A 13,829-nucleotide genomic window follows, 5' to 3' on the forward strand; every position below is an offset into this window, starting at 1 on the left:
ATTTTATATACAAGAAAATGGTTCTATATATTTACCTAATTTCTTGAAACGACAAATGCGCACCCCGGAACATTTTTGCGTCGAAAATTTTGAAAATGCTAAGTTTAAAATGACGTCTGCTCTAGTATGTTTTCTCGATGAGGAAGGTGAGAACGAAGATACCGTTGCAAAAGCTGTCTCTCTGGGTGGTAAGTTTTTGTGTTTATTTATTTGTTTGAAAGCAGTGCAAATTCAGAAGAATATCTACAGGGCTGTCATAACTGTTTCGTTCATCTAGTGACATGTAAAATTTACAAGGGCTACAGATTTGCTAATTCTTAGTAATGGTAGACATTTTCAAAGTTTTATTTAACATGATTCATGTGTCATCTGTCCGAATAATGATGACATTTGAACTTTCCTTGTCATTATAGTTACACATTCCGAACGAGGCGGAACAAATCAGTACTCACTTGGATGTACAGATCGTTAATGAGAGCCCTGTATAACAAACAGAATCCAAAATGGGCGAAACGTCGAAACCTTGGTTATAAACTGAATTAATAATAAAAATAATTTTTAGAATATGAAAATATTCTTTGCTTATAGTTACATAAATTTTTATATAAAAACGTTATAATTTTATTTTTTAAAAGTTTCTACAACTGCTAATAACACGCAGTTGAGATTCTTTTTTAGTATTAAATTTTGAGTGTTTATAAGAAAAACACGAAATATACACGGTGACATAATGATTTCTTTATTAAAATTCTTTGCAATTCATTCTTAAACGTGAAAAATATGTTTTTTCTTGTTTTGTTAATACTTTCAATACGTTAGTTGTGAATATAACTATGAAGTTTTATATCGTGATTTTTTAGTAAAATATTGGAAATTGATTCAGAAAAATTATATAAATATAATAAATTATACGTTTAAAAGGTATTATAATTAATTTGAAAATATCCCATTTTGTAGAAAGTCTTATACGGATTTTTTTTGTTATTTCTGAGACAGATTCAAGTTTTTTGCTCAGAACTTTTACTAACTAGCAGTTTCTTTCTATTTTGTATATATAAATGGCCGGTTATTATCCAGGATTCTTAAACAAATTTGACAAAAAAAAACTCATCCATGATAATAAAATGTATGCAAATTTAATCATACACATTAATCGCCCATACCTAAATAAACGGAAATTTAATAAATGAATACGAGTATATTTTGTACTTTGTGTGGTACTTAAAATAGAACCATTTTTTTACTCACTTATTTTTAATGAATGACTTGTTAATATTTGATAATAAATAATCTACACATTCAAACTGGGTAACTTATCTCATACATAACAAATTTCTCATAAATTCAAAAAGTAATTAATAAAAGAACTTACATAACAATTAATCGTTTCCGAAGTCCGTTATCCACTTTGGGTTAAGATTAAGAACTTCCCAATAGCTCTGCGTAGACATAAATTCCAATGTCTGAGCTGTCATAATGTTAGGTTGCCGTCTATCAGTACAATTATTTTTGCGGAACAAATTTGCTCAGAAGCGACTCAGCTAATTTTCTAGAATTCAATTTACAATTCTGGAAACATGTAGGTATGCACGATATTACCATTAAGTTAGGTCCTACATATTACAATTAATAATAATTTCAATTTATTTTTACATTCCAATGTTTAACCCAAACATTATATTAAATATTATATTGTAGACACAAAGGTATTTTCAGTTGGAACTGGAGTGGATACGAAAGTTATTTATTTACGTTCGTTAGTGTTAAAGATAAACTCAACAAAACATTTTTGCTCGATAACAGATACTACCGGATTATTTACGTCGTCAGGATGTGCACAAGGTCAAAATTGTAGTTTTTTATCATCAGCGTGTTACAAAGCGAACAACTTAAAATTTTTTAAAAGGTCTAAAATACACATTTTTTATGATAAATTGTTTCAGACTCAGCCTGAAATTTCAAGCAGCGGATTGATATACATAATATTTGATGCAATGAATTAAAAAAAAAAGGAATTATTATCATTGGTGTGTTAATTAAGCTGTCTTTAAAAAAGCAATGCAATTCACTTTAGATGCAAGAAGATGGTTCAGTTTATATATCAAAGAAGCTCATTATCAAACGGAAAATTCTGTTTTGACTTGTTTGAAGACATGATTATGTAAAATTTTACTATGTAGGAGATAAAAAAAGTCATAATTATACAGTATGATCCAAAAGTTTTCTGATAAATGGAGGGTGTGATCAACGCACGTAGGGCATGATAAATACAGAACTAATGTAGACACTTATTACTGTATTAAAAAGAAATAGAATAAGCTTGAGTATATTAATTACGGTCTCCCTTTATGAAAACTATTTTGGATCATATGGTATATATGTATAACAAAAGTAACAAAAGTAACGAAAGTAATTTACAATTTAAAACTCAGGGTTGTTAATCTTAGTACGATTTTTACAACGGCTTTTATAGTTCAAACGATCAGTTCAAGTGTCTTTTTCTAAATTTCATCACCTATTTTTTAACTAGTCGATTTCAAAGTTTGTGAGTACGCTGTATACATATTTCTGCATACCTACAGATGTTAAATGAAAAGTTACAATTTAATAAGCTATCTATTAATGACTACACCCTTGTGGAGTTAGAGAGAGTATTAATACTTTCCTAATAATTTCTGAACAATATAATATAATTACATACATATTCTGCAAAATGTTTGAGGTATAAACTCTGTATTTCTCATTTTGTTTTCTCCGAATGTGGAAGTCGAACCCGACATCCAAATTTCTTCTACGCTCAAAAGTTTTCATCGGTCATTCTCATTAGTAGCATCTAATGAAGTAATGAGTATCGTTGTTAAATAAAAGTGACGCAGTTTTACAATTCTCACTATTTTTATATTTATATTGGTCTAATCGAGTGAATTATAATTTTTTTAATATTAAGTTATCGTGACGTTACACCACTGGAGTATAATTTAATAACTTTTAGTACACTGAATCTTAAAAAAATGTACATACAGAGAAACGTCAAGTTTATTACTGTGTGCAGCATTTCAAATTGTATGAATATTTGAATTTACTCAAGTACAAAAACGAAAATTACTTTTTAAGGGAACGAATATAACAGTGATTGATGCAGAGAAACTTAGACGTGTTAACAGAGATTATAAATTCTGTCAGATGTTTTATTTCGACTTATAAAATTTGCTTATCAGTAACTAGATAACAAAATTAACAGATCTGGATTTAGTCAAAAATATTTGGTTTTACATCACCATCTGAGTAACTGTTTAATTTTCTTGAGACAGTTCACAATTTCCACTTTCGTGCGTGCGTCTGTTCGTGGTTTTTATTAAATAGAAAACCTTTGAAACTATCGAAGCCAGATAGATGTACTATGACACAAAATATTTAGCTATCAATTCGGCCTCCAAGGGTAGAATTTGCAGGTAGGCTCAATCTAAAGTACAAGTAGGTAAATTTATATTTCAACCAAATATTTATTATGATTTAGTTTTAACTTGAAACTTGGCACTGCTGATAGTAAAATATTTTATTATTATTCTGGTATGAATATATAATAATGTCCATTCTGATACCACCTGAAATAAGCAAGCCTAAATTCACAAAGATTTTTGCGCTGCTGGTGGGGGTTTCAGTGATGGAATTTTCATCTGGAATTCAGTTATTACTTATTCATCAGCGAAATTTACTTATAACTTATAACTATATTTAAATTTCACCAGTGTAAACGATGTGAAGTGTAAGTAAGTTTTATTACTAAAAAATAGAGGCATTGAAATAGGTTGATTATGTCATTTCACCACAAAAATGTATGCACGGAATGTCTTGGGCGTCCTCAAAATTTTGTTAAAATGTGTGAAAATTATTTGTCCTGCGAAAATGTCTGAAATTGTGCAAGGCTGATTTGACGACCGTTTAGAAAGTATACGATTAAATTGACCAGCAAAATCTCCAGATCTCAATCCAGTTGAGAATCTTGGGCCACAGAAATTACTTTAAGTTTCAAGTTAAAAGTATTTTATAGGGAGAATTTAGTTGAAACTTAAATTGGCGTTGTCAGACTGAGCTCGCCTGCAAATTCTGTCCTTGGAGACCGAATTGAGGACACGGATTTTGAGTGTTTAGGTCCGGATTAGCCGTCGATCGCTGATGGGTCGGTTCAGCCTATAAGGCCAAAAGTTTTGCCTACTTTACATGTATATCTACGATTATACCCCTTCGAACTACATAGGTATAAAAAAAAAACTTTTTCAAAATGAAGTGGTTGCCCGTAGAATAATTACTATCATTCATTAAAAACGATTCAAAATGTAGTTAACAATCTAAAAGAGTGAACATACGGCATTATATTTGCTTTTATATAATTATTTTTAGATATAAATTGATCGAAAGATATTTTAACGTCGATAGTACCTACAATATTTACTCGAAGCCGAAAGCTTCCAACAGCCCGCCCCGATATTTATTCAAATAACGTGTATTTGTATTAGTAAATATAAATAATAGTTTCGCAGAAAGTTTAAACGATATCATAGAAAACCCGTTAAGGTATAAAGAACGTGTGACCGGTTTTCCTTATAGTGAGAGTATTTGATTTTATCATCGGTGATGAAAACAAGAAAACAAGGAATGCATCTACCTGTTCGTGACTATTTCTACTTTTAGTAACTGGTAATAATTTTATTTGATAATTTAAGCTAAACCAGAGGTATTATGTATTGTTAAAGATGTGCATCCAAACTTTTAGAAGCTTTATTTTCAGTTGTACTTCTCAGAAGATTTTATTATTTATATAGTCGTTAAAGGGTTTATATATGTTTCTTAATCTAATCTATCACGGTCTGAATAACTTAATCCTGTCTTATTTGATGCTTTAAAAAATGTTCAGAATTTTTATTTACGATCCGAATCGGTTTTACAGCACTGCCGGTAGCCTAGTAAGTAACATCTCCTATGTGCAAAATTCCAAATTTTAGAGCAGGTACAGGAAACTTCTTGTTTACTAAAATGGAAATATACGATTTTTTCCTTAAAAGTCAGTCAATCAGTCAAAATCTAAAGTCAATGCGCACTAAATAAACTAATGGAAGAAGTGATGCTGCAATGAATTTTTTGATAGTAGTACACTATATTTAAACTAACCATTAGTTAAAATATCACACCTAAATGGCATTATTGAAAACATTTTGTATATAATACATATTTTTCTGTAGATAATTAAAACAAAATAAAATGAAAATAAATTTTAAAACATCTTAACATAATACGCAATTTGTCAATTCTTAATTACATTACAAAGGTGTGATTGAAAACGGATTAGGATTTGTGTTTTGTTGACTGATAGTAAGGTCAGTTTATAGATGTGATACAACTCAGAAACCTCGGGCTAATTTAGATTACACTATCTCAGAAGGAAACGTTTTAGGAAGGTATAATTTCCTTTTTCAAATTTTTTTTACAATAATATTTACACATGTGTTCCCTGCTCTTTCAATATTGTGTATTAAATAATGATCGAATAATTACGTTACAAAAACCATAAGAATAAACCACAAAGTTTGTATTTTTAATAATTTTTATTCTGTTAACAATGAAAGAGAAATTCACGCAGAAAATGCTTCTAAATAGGATACACATCGACGAGAAACATACAGAGTTGTATATAATTATATATATTTCTTTAATTTAGTATTCGACCAAAAGTTCAAAAGGCAACCCGCGTTAATAAATTCCCCAAGATAGAAATTTTCGTCGCCTTTAGAAGACTTCAGTGAATAACGTAAGAGCAAGAAACAGGAGACAACCCTTCCTGTGGTGTGGTAGAGATACGGGAACAAATTGTTTAACAAAACTTGGTCAGTGTACCTTTATCCTGCGATACTACAAAACATGTTTCTACTGATTTTTTTTGTGCTATTGTTTTCTACTGTGAACTCTCTAAAACCACCATGCCCGAAGGTGTTAGCTTTAAACATTACAACAGGAAACCGATATGGCAGTCTGATAGTAAAAGACGATGTAACGTTTAATGAAAACAACTATTTTGCCGAAAATGGAACTATCTACGGTTGCATCTGTAATATAAAGAATTGTATAAGAAAATGCTGCGGTCCGACTGAAATTATGGTAAATCATACATGCACTCCAGAGCACACTACTTTGAATTATAAAATACATAGTGGGACTGTTGTGATTAATTCCCCGGTAAAGCATCATTTAATCCATAACATGGACTGTGATTTTTACAGAACATTGTTACGGCCACACCACAGTGATACCGATTCATTTTATATACAAGAAAATGGCTCTATATATTTACCTAATTTCTTGAAACATAAAATGCGCAACCCAGAACATTTTTGTGTTGAAACTTTTGAAGATGACATGTTTGAGATGCGTAGAATGACGTCTGCATTAGTATGTATTGACTCCGACGAAATTGAAGAAGAAGATACCGCTGCACAAGTTGTAGATCTTTATGGTAAGTTCTTATGTTTATATCTACAATTGTTTGTAAGCAGTTCAAATTCAGAAGAAAAACTACTATCATAAATGTTTCGTATCTGGGGTGCGATTTTGTTTCTCGATCGAAAAAAACTCGATAGCGATAAAATCTCGTTTGCTGATTGGTTGATGCTACATTTCTGTCACATTTCTCAATTCTGTCACGAAATCAAGTCTTGATGGAGTGATATTTTCTCGATAGCTCTGAGTGAAGTGATGAATTTTGAAGACATAACCTCGAAATTTATGTCAAAATAGAAGTTCAAAATCGTAATTCTGAGTTATAAGTTCTTAAAATTAAGGTAATTGTACACTTTTGAGCATTTAATAAGCTTATATGCAAAGAATAAATGCAAACTTTTGCATTTAAAAGTTACGCAATGACATTTGTCGTAGTGATAATTTATCACTTCGATCGAGAAACAAAATCTGATTCTAGTGATTTGTGAAATTTATTAATGCTGCAGTTTTACCACGTATTAGTAATGAATGTAATGATAGAAATTTTAAAAGTTTTAATTATCACGGTTACTATGTCACCTGTCAGAATAATTATGACATTTGAACTTTCGTTGCCATTATATTAACGCACTCCGTAAGAGGCGAAAGAAATCAGTGCGCACTTGAATGTATGAATCATTTATGAAACCCTGTATAACTTTATCGTTACTGATATAGCCGTGTAGATAATACTCCACAACAACGGTATCAAACGTTGACAGTTCTGGGAGTCAATCTTTCTACAAAAGATCAATTATTATTATTACTATCGAATTTTATTATTAACAACCACTAAGAAATTTATTTTTAAAATAATGATGTTGGCAATGCGTTCCTTATTTAGTTTGGCAATTACGATCTGACAACTTTCAAATAAACTGTCAAATATCTGCTACGGCAGCATATCATTACTTTAAAAATTAAACTCATAGACGACTTCAGGACTTTTTTTGTCATAATATGGTACTCTCACGCATATAAAGTTATTTTTGATATTGCTGACCGTACGATAGGTATAGACTTATAGAGTAATAACACGAAAATATCCGTTTTTGTGCAGATTAGTCAACTAAGAAAACAGTGTTATGTTGACAGTTTTTGATGCATTTATACCTAACTGATAGTTCAGTCTTTATTATACTGATCAACAGTAGGTATCATTTTGACTTTTTTCAACGATTATTAGTTATGAAAATAAATTTGTAGGTACAAACAATTCAAATATAACAATTACATTGTTTCATAATAGAAAATTTCATGTTGTTAGACAGAACTTTTTTCGCCCCTGAAATCCAATAAAACAATTCCAGTTTTTTAGAAATAAAAAGTAGTCATAATGTATGAAAAAAAAATACCCATGAGGAAATTGCACCCTCGACCGCTGAAAGCGGTTGTTGAACATTCCTCTCATACGAGTAAAACGTTTTATACAATTTTAATTTTTTTCCTGAAAATCTGAAAGTCCATGGTAAAATTTCAAGGCAAATCCATACACTACATTACGTGTATATTTTTACTTTTGTCGGACGAATACTAATTAATCGGGCGTAGGTAAAATCTCAACAATTTGTTTTTTTAACTCGAATTACACTACTAACTATGACAGCGATAACTTCGCAACTTAAATGCATTCGCTCATTCGAGTCTTGACTGAATTATGAATGGATCATTCCCGAAAGTGGCGTCTATTAAAATCCTTATTTCGGCGATTCAGGCTTTTCGAGCGCCGCTTCGAGACTTGTTCTGGCCCCGTCGCGACATCCGCTTGCATCCGCGCGGCCGATGAGTCAGACTACATACGAGAAGCAACGTGTACATACTAGAAGAGCCATAGGCATCGTACCGGTGCGGCGTGTGGACTTACTTCGTAACATTGCCCCCTGGTTAGTTCTGATCGTCCCGATCAGAAACGTCGACGGTGTCCTTGTTGTACTCCATAAGGCGGTCTAAATGGACGATCTTCATTTTCATCTTCGGCCCTCGTCGAATTCTGTAAACGACATAGTTGATTCTCGTCACGACAGTATATGGACCTTCCCAGTCTGGTGATAATTTCGGGCAACGACCTTTCTTTCTTTGGGGATTATAAAGCCCTACCAAATCCCCTGCCTGGGTCCTACTGAGTTACCCTTAAGGTCGTAGCGTGTTTTCATTCTGTCATTCGCCACCCGGATCTTGTGGCGCACCGTTTCGTGAACGCTCAGCAGCTTCTCCTTCAAGCCATCGACGTAATCTATGACCTCCTTTGGTTCTTCACTCGGAGAACCGAACAAGATGTCACAAGGCAGACAGCTGACAGCTGATCGATAAGCCAGTAAGAACAGTGGAAAGGGTCGATCCCAGTCTTTCTGCTGCTCGGCCACCACCTTCGCAATATGTTCTTCCATGGTACGATTGAACCGTTCTAATATTCCCTCCGACTGCGGGTGCAACGGGGTAGTCCGTTCCGTGTCTTCCGTATCCCCAGTACTTCAGTAATCCTTTGCAATAGATTTGACTCGAAGTTTCTGCCTTGGTCCGAATAGAATTCCATTGGGACCCCAAACCTGTTGATCCAGTTGTCAATTAGCGTTGTTGCAACTGTCGTGGCTTCTTGGTTTCGTATGGCATAAGCTTTGGGCCATTTGCTGAAGTAATCGCTGGCGACCATTATATACTTATTCCCGTCCTCGGTCACCGGGAAAGGACCTGCTATGTCCACTGCAATTCTTTCGAAAGGCAAACCGACGATGTATTGTTGCATCGGCCCTCTCGCTCTAGTCCGCGGTCCCTTGACCGCCGCACAGGTCGTACATCTCTTGCACCAGCTCTCAACATCTTCTCGACAATGAACCCAGTAAAATCTCTCCCTAACTTTAGCAAGCATCTTGTTGATTCCAAAATGAGCATCAGAGCCACCGTTGTGTATTTCTCGAAGTACTTCCTTGGTTCTAATGGCCGGAACAACCAACTGCATGGTGGTATGTTTCCCATCCGGACTCTCCCAAGCTTGCTTAAGCAATCCATTCTCAACATGCAGAGAGTCCCACGGGGCCGTAACGCCTTGAAAGAGGGTGACTCGTCTGATATCTCCGACCAAGCTGGTCGTTCTATCCCATCTTCTTTCAATTTGAGCAACGGCCCGATATCCATGTCCTCCTTTTGGTCTTTTCTAAGCTGGGCGGTAGTCCATTCTTCATCTTCCACAACTGCTGTCCTCTCACAGTTGAACGACGTTTCACACTGCTCGATCTTGTCGCAGTGTTTGCAATTCTTACACGGTCTTCTCGACAAGGAGTCCCCATTATTGTGGAGCTTACCAGTCCTGTGTCGAATTTTGAAGTGATACTGTTGGAGTCGTTCAAGCCATCTAGCCACTTGTCCTTTGGGATTCTTCATATGAAGGAGCCATGTGAGGGCTGCGTGATCGGTTCTAATAAGGAATTCGCGTTCATAGAGATACTTCTGGAAATGTTCGACAGCCCTGACAATCGCCAGCAACTCGTTCCTCGTAGCACAGTAGTTCTTCTTGGGTTTCGAAAGTACGCTGCTGAAGTGCTCGATGACTTTTTCTTCTTTGTCCTGCACCTGTGACAATACAGCACCTATTCCGATGTTGCTCGCGTCCTTGTCCAAGATGAACATTCCCGATGATCAAGCATAGGACAAAATAGGACTAGAGCATAGTGCGTTCTTCAATCTTTTAAAGGCTGCTTCACATTCAGCAGTCCAATTGAACTGAAACTTCAAATTCGTCAGCCGGTGCAGAGGAGCAGCAATGTCTGTAAACCCGACAAACCTTCTGTAGTACGTGCACAATCCCAAGAAACTCCAGACTTTGTGTTTATCTCTCACAAATCGCCTTGATCTTCGTTTCCGTAGTCTTGATTCCGTTTGACGAAACAGTATGCCCCAGAAATTCTACTTCTTTTTGGAAGAGGAAACACTTCTTCGGATTCAACTGCAAATTTGCCTCCTTCATTCGGCTAAATACTTCTTCTAAATCGGTCAAGTGCTCCTCAAATGTTTTTCCCATTACCATGATGTCGTCTAAATAAACCAAACATGTTTTCCATGTTAACTCTCGTAATACCATCTCCATCAGTCTTTCAAAAGTAGCCGGAGCGTTACATAGTTCAAAAGGCATTACGGTAAAATGATACAAGCCGCTTCCGCCAGAAAAAGCGGTCTTTTCCTTATCTTTTGGATGAATAACAACTTGCCAGTAGCCGCTTTTTAGGTGTAACGTGGAAAACCAGGCGGATCCTGATAATGTTGTGAGCGTGTCATGAATTCGTGGAAGCGGGTAACTGTTCTTCTTGGTTACATCGTTTAATTTCCTGTAGTCTACGCAGAATCTCGTCGATCCATCTTTTTTGGTCACTAGCACTACAGGCGAAGACCATGGACTGTTTGACTCCTCTATGACGCCTTCGTCCAACATTTTTCGTACTAGTTCTTCGCGCACGAATTAGGGCATCAGGTGATGTTTGATACACTGATACTTGTAGGATCTTCTTAACTGCACCGTCGCGAATGCCATTTACAAACGTTTCTGTTGCAAGACTCTCTTGGAAGGATGGGGGTGCGTTAGGGTATGCAAGACGTACCAATCTATTAATATCTGCTTCAAATTCTTGTAGAGATTCCCCCGTTTTCTGTATTCTTATTTTGAGTAGGGCGGCAAAAACGTTTTTTAGATGTTCATCCCCAAATCGAAGTTCTAGGGCAGCAGTTAAGGAACTGTATTTTCTTCGGATAGAGTTTGCAGTATCTCCAGCGCTGCGCCTCGCAAAGCTATCACCAAAGCTGTAGCTTTTTGTTCTTCTTCCCAGAGGTTTGTTGTCGCTGCGGCTTCGAACTGCTTCTTGTATGATGACCAAGGTGTCTGACCATCATAGGTGGGTGGTTGAATTGTACTGTGGGGCGTTATCACATTACATGGACTGGTTGTTGCTGCAGTTCTCATCATCTTTTCGAATTTCTTCATTTTGTGTTCCATCTTATCTTCTGTACATTCCACAGATTTTTCCAACTCACTCTTTAACTGATGCACCATTGAAGCCATATTTCGTCCAACAACATTTTCCATAACTTTCATTTGTTCTTTAATTTTTTCTATTTCATTCTTGTTTGCTTCCACTTCCCTTTGGAATTTTTCGGTTAGACTGGTGATTATGTTATCCTTTTGCTTCTATATTTTTTCGTTCATCTCTTCTATTCTTGCATTAATTTTTTCATCTCTTGCATCCATTTTTTGGTTCATTTTTTCCATGCTTGCGCCCATTTTTTCCATTCTTGCGCCCATTTTCTCGTCCATTTGTGCAGGCATAACAATGATCTTTTCCTCCATTTTCGCAGCTTGAGCTCTCGTCTCATCCGATCTGCCCAGATCTCGTCGTAATAAAACCGGTTATTAATTTCAGATTTCACTTCCGACACGTTACGATTGACGGGCGAATAATTAATCGGGCGTAGGTAAAAACTCAACAATGTACTTATTTAACTAGAATTACAACTTAAATGCATTCGCTCATTCGACTCTTGACTGAACTATGAATGAATCATCTCCGAAGGTGGCGTCTATTTAAATCCTTATTTCGGCGATCCAGCTCTTTTTCGAATTGGGTATTCGTGACTTCCGCTTCCAGGCTTTTCGAGCGCCGCTTCGAGACTTCTTCTGGCCCCGTCGCGACATCCGCTTGCATCCGCGCGGCTGGTGAGTCAAATTACATACGAGAAGCAACGCGTACATACTAGAAGACGCATAGGCGTCCTACGGGGGCGGCGTATGGGCTTACTTCGTAACAATATGTTTCTTAATCTAATCTATACTCTATAAATGTTCAAAATTTTTATTTACCATCCGAATCGGTTTTACAGTACTGCCGGTCGTTTAGTAAGTAACATCTCCTACGTGCAAAATTCCAAATTTTAGAGCAGGTACAGGAAACTTCTTGTTTACTAAAATATAAAAATATAAATATACGATCCTTTCCTTAAAAGTCGACCAGTCAAAATCTAAAGTCAATGCGCACTAAATAAACTAAAAAGTGATGCTGCAATGAATTTTGTGATAGTAGTACACTGTATTTAATCTACGCATTAGTTAAAATATTACACCTACTAGGTGTATACACTCCTAGAGACGCACTGGCTACGACCTTGTGGACCAGATCAAAGCGTCCCCGTTACTCGCCGTAAAACACACCTTACTCCAACTGGGGAATTGCAGCCGTAAGATAAATTTCCGCGCACTGTTAATCACATTACAAAGGTGCAATTCAAACGGATTAGGATTTGCATTTTGTTGACTGATAGTGAAGTCAGTTTATACTTGAAATATGTTTTAATGAAAAAAAAAAAAACTTCAAAATCCATCTTTAAAGTTACTTATATGTACTTTTTTAATATTGATTGCTGGTAGTCATCAGTATTACTGGATACTGATGACTGCTTCTTCATAGCACGGGTATAAAAAAGATCGTAATAAAGATCATAATCTTTTTCAATCTAGGGTGCACCACTTTGATGTTATATGAACATTTTGACCGCGTTAATTATTTTAACATATAAGATGTTCAAAAAGAGTGTACATACAACAGTTTTATCCTGATATATTTATCGTTACTGACGTGACAACTCATAATTTTGTTATATCAACAATACAAAAGGGAAATTCATTAGTTATGACACCACCCTATACTGTATTCTACAAATAAAATAGGTAATTGATAATTTAAAATAATTCATATCTACAATTACTGACAAGAAGCTCCTCGCCTAAAAAAATTAAGACACAACCAGAAATACAACTTTACAATCATCTTTGATATTTCATGTCATTTTTCGACATTCGACATAATATTCCACATAAAATGATAACAACATTTTTTCAGCAGTAGAGATTCTTTTTTTAAATTTTTTATTACGGTTCCTTGGTCAATGTGATAGAACTCAGAAACCTCGGGCCAATTTAGATTACACTATCTCAGAAGGAAACGTTTTAGGAAGGCATAATTTCTTTTTTACTTCCCGAGCGTAAGCAAAGGAAGTATTGTAATCGAGTCCGTCGGCCGACTCTCTACTTTTACGTTTTCTCGATCTTTCATGACCCCTAGAAGACGAAGAAATAGGTCTCCCATTTCCGTCTGTCTGTCCGTCTGTCCGTCTGTCCGTCTGTCCGTCTGTCCGTCCGTCTGTCCGTCTGTCCGTCTGTCCGTCTGTCCGTCTGTCCGTCTGTTGTCACGGATTTTTATTAGACAGATAATCTCCGAAAGTACTCGACCGATTGTTGTGAAATTTTGTACTTATATTAA

At 35.4% G+C, this 13,829-nt stretch overlaps 1 protein-coding gene across 3 annotated transcripts in view; it reads left to right on the forward strand.

Moving 5' to 3' along the window:
* Nucleotides 1–13,829, forward strand: part of LOC135135532 (G-protein coupled receptor Mth2-like) — a 93,419-nt gene that overhangs the window by 7,867 nt on the left and 71,723 nt on the right. Inside the window, exons 1-2 of one of the 3 annotated variants that reach the window (XM_064064608.1) lie at nt 4,612–4,698; nt 5,717–6,508. The exons of 1 other annotated variant lie outside the window; for it this stretch is intronic. In XM_064064608.1, the coding sequence (XP_063920678.1) occupies nt 5,917–6,508 (592 nt within the window). In that variant the 5' untranslated portion in view covers nt 4,612–4,698; nt 5,717–5,916. Of the gene's footprint in view, nt 1–40; nt 189–4,611; nt 4,699–5,716; nt 6,509–13,829 lie in introns of those variants that run through there. One more of the 3 variants, XM_064064609.1, reaches the window with a different exon arrangement.

The sequence above is a fragment of the Zophobas morio genome, unplaced genomic scaffold, assembly GCF_036711695.1.
Source record: "Zophobas morio isolate AGI-343-1 ecotype UQ-CSIRO unplaced genomic scaffold, CSIRO_AGI_Zmor_V1 ptg000024l, whole genome shotgun sequence".
Lineage (NCBI taxonomy): Eukaryota > Metazoa > Arthropoda > Insecta > Coleoptera > Tenebrionidae > Zophobas > Zophobas morio.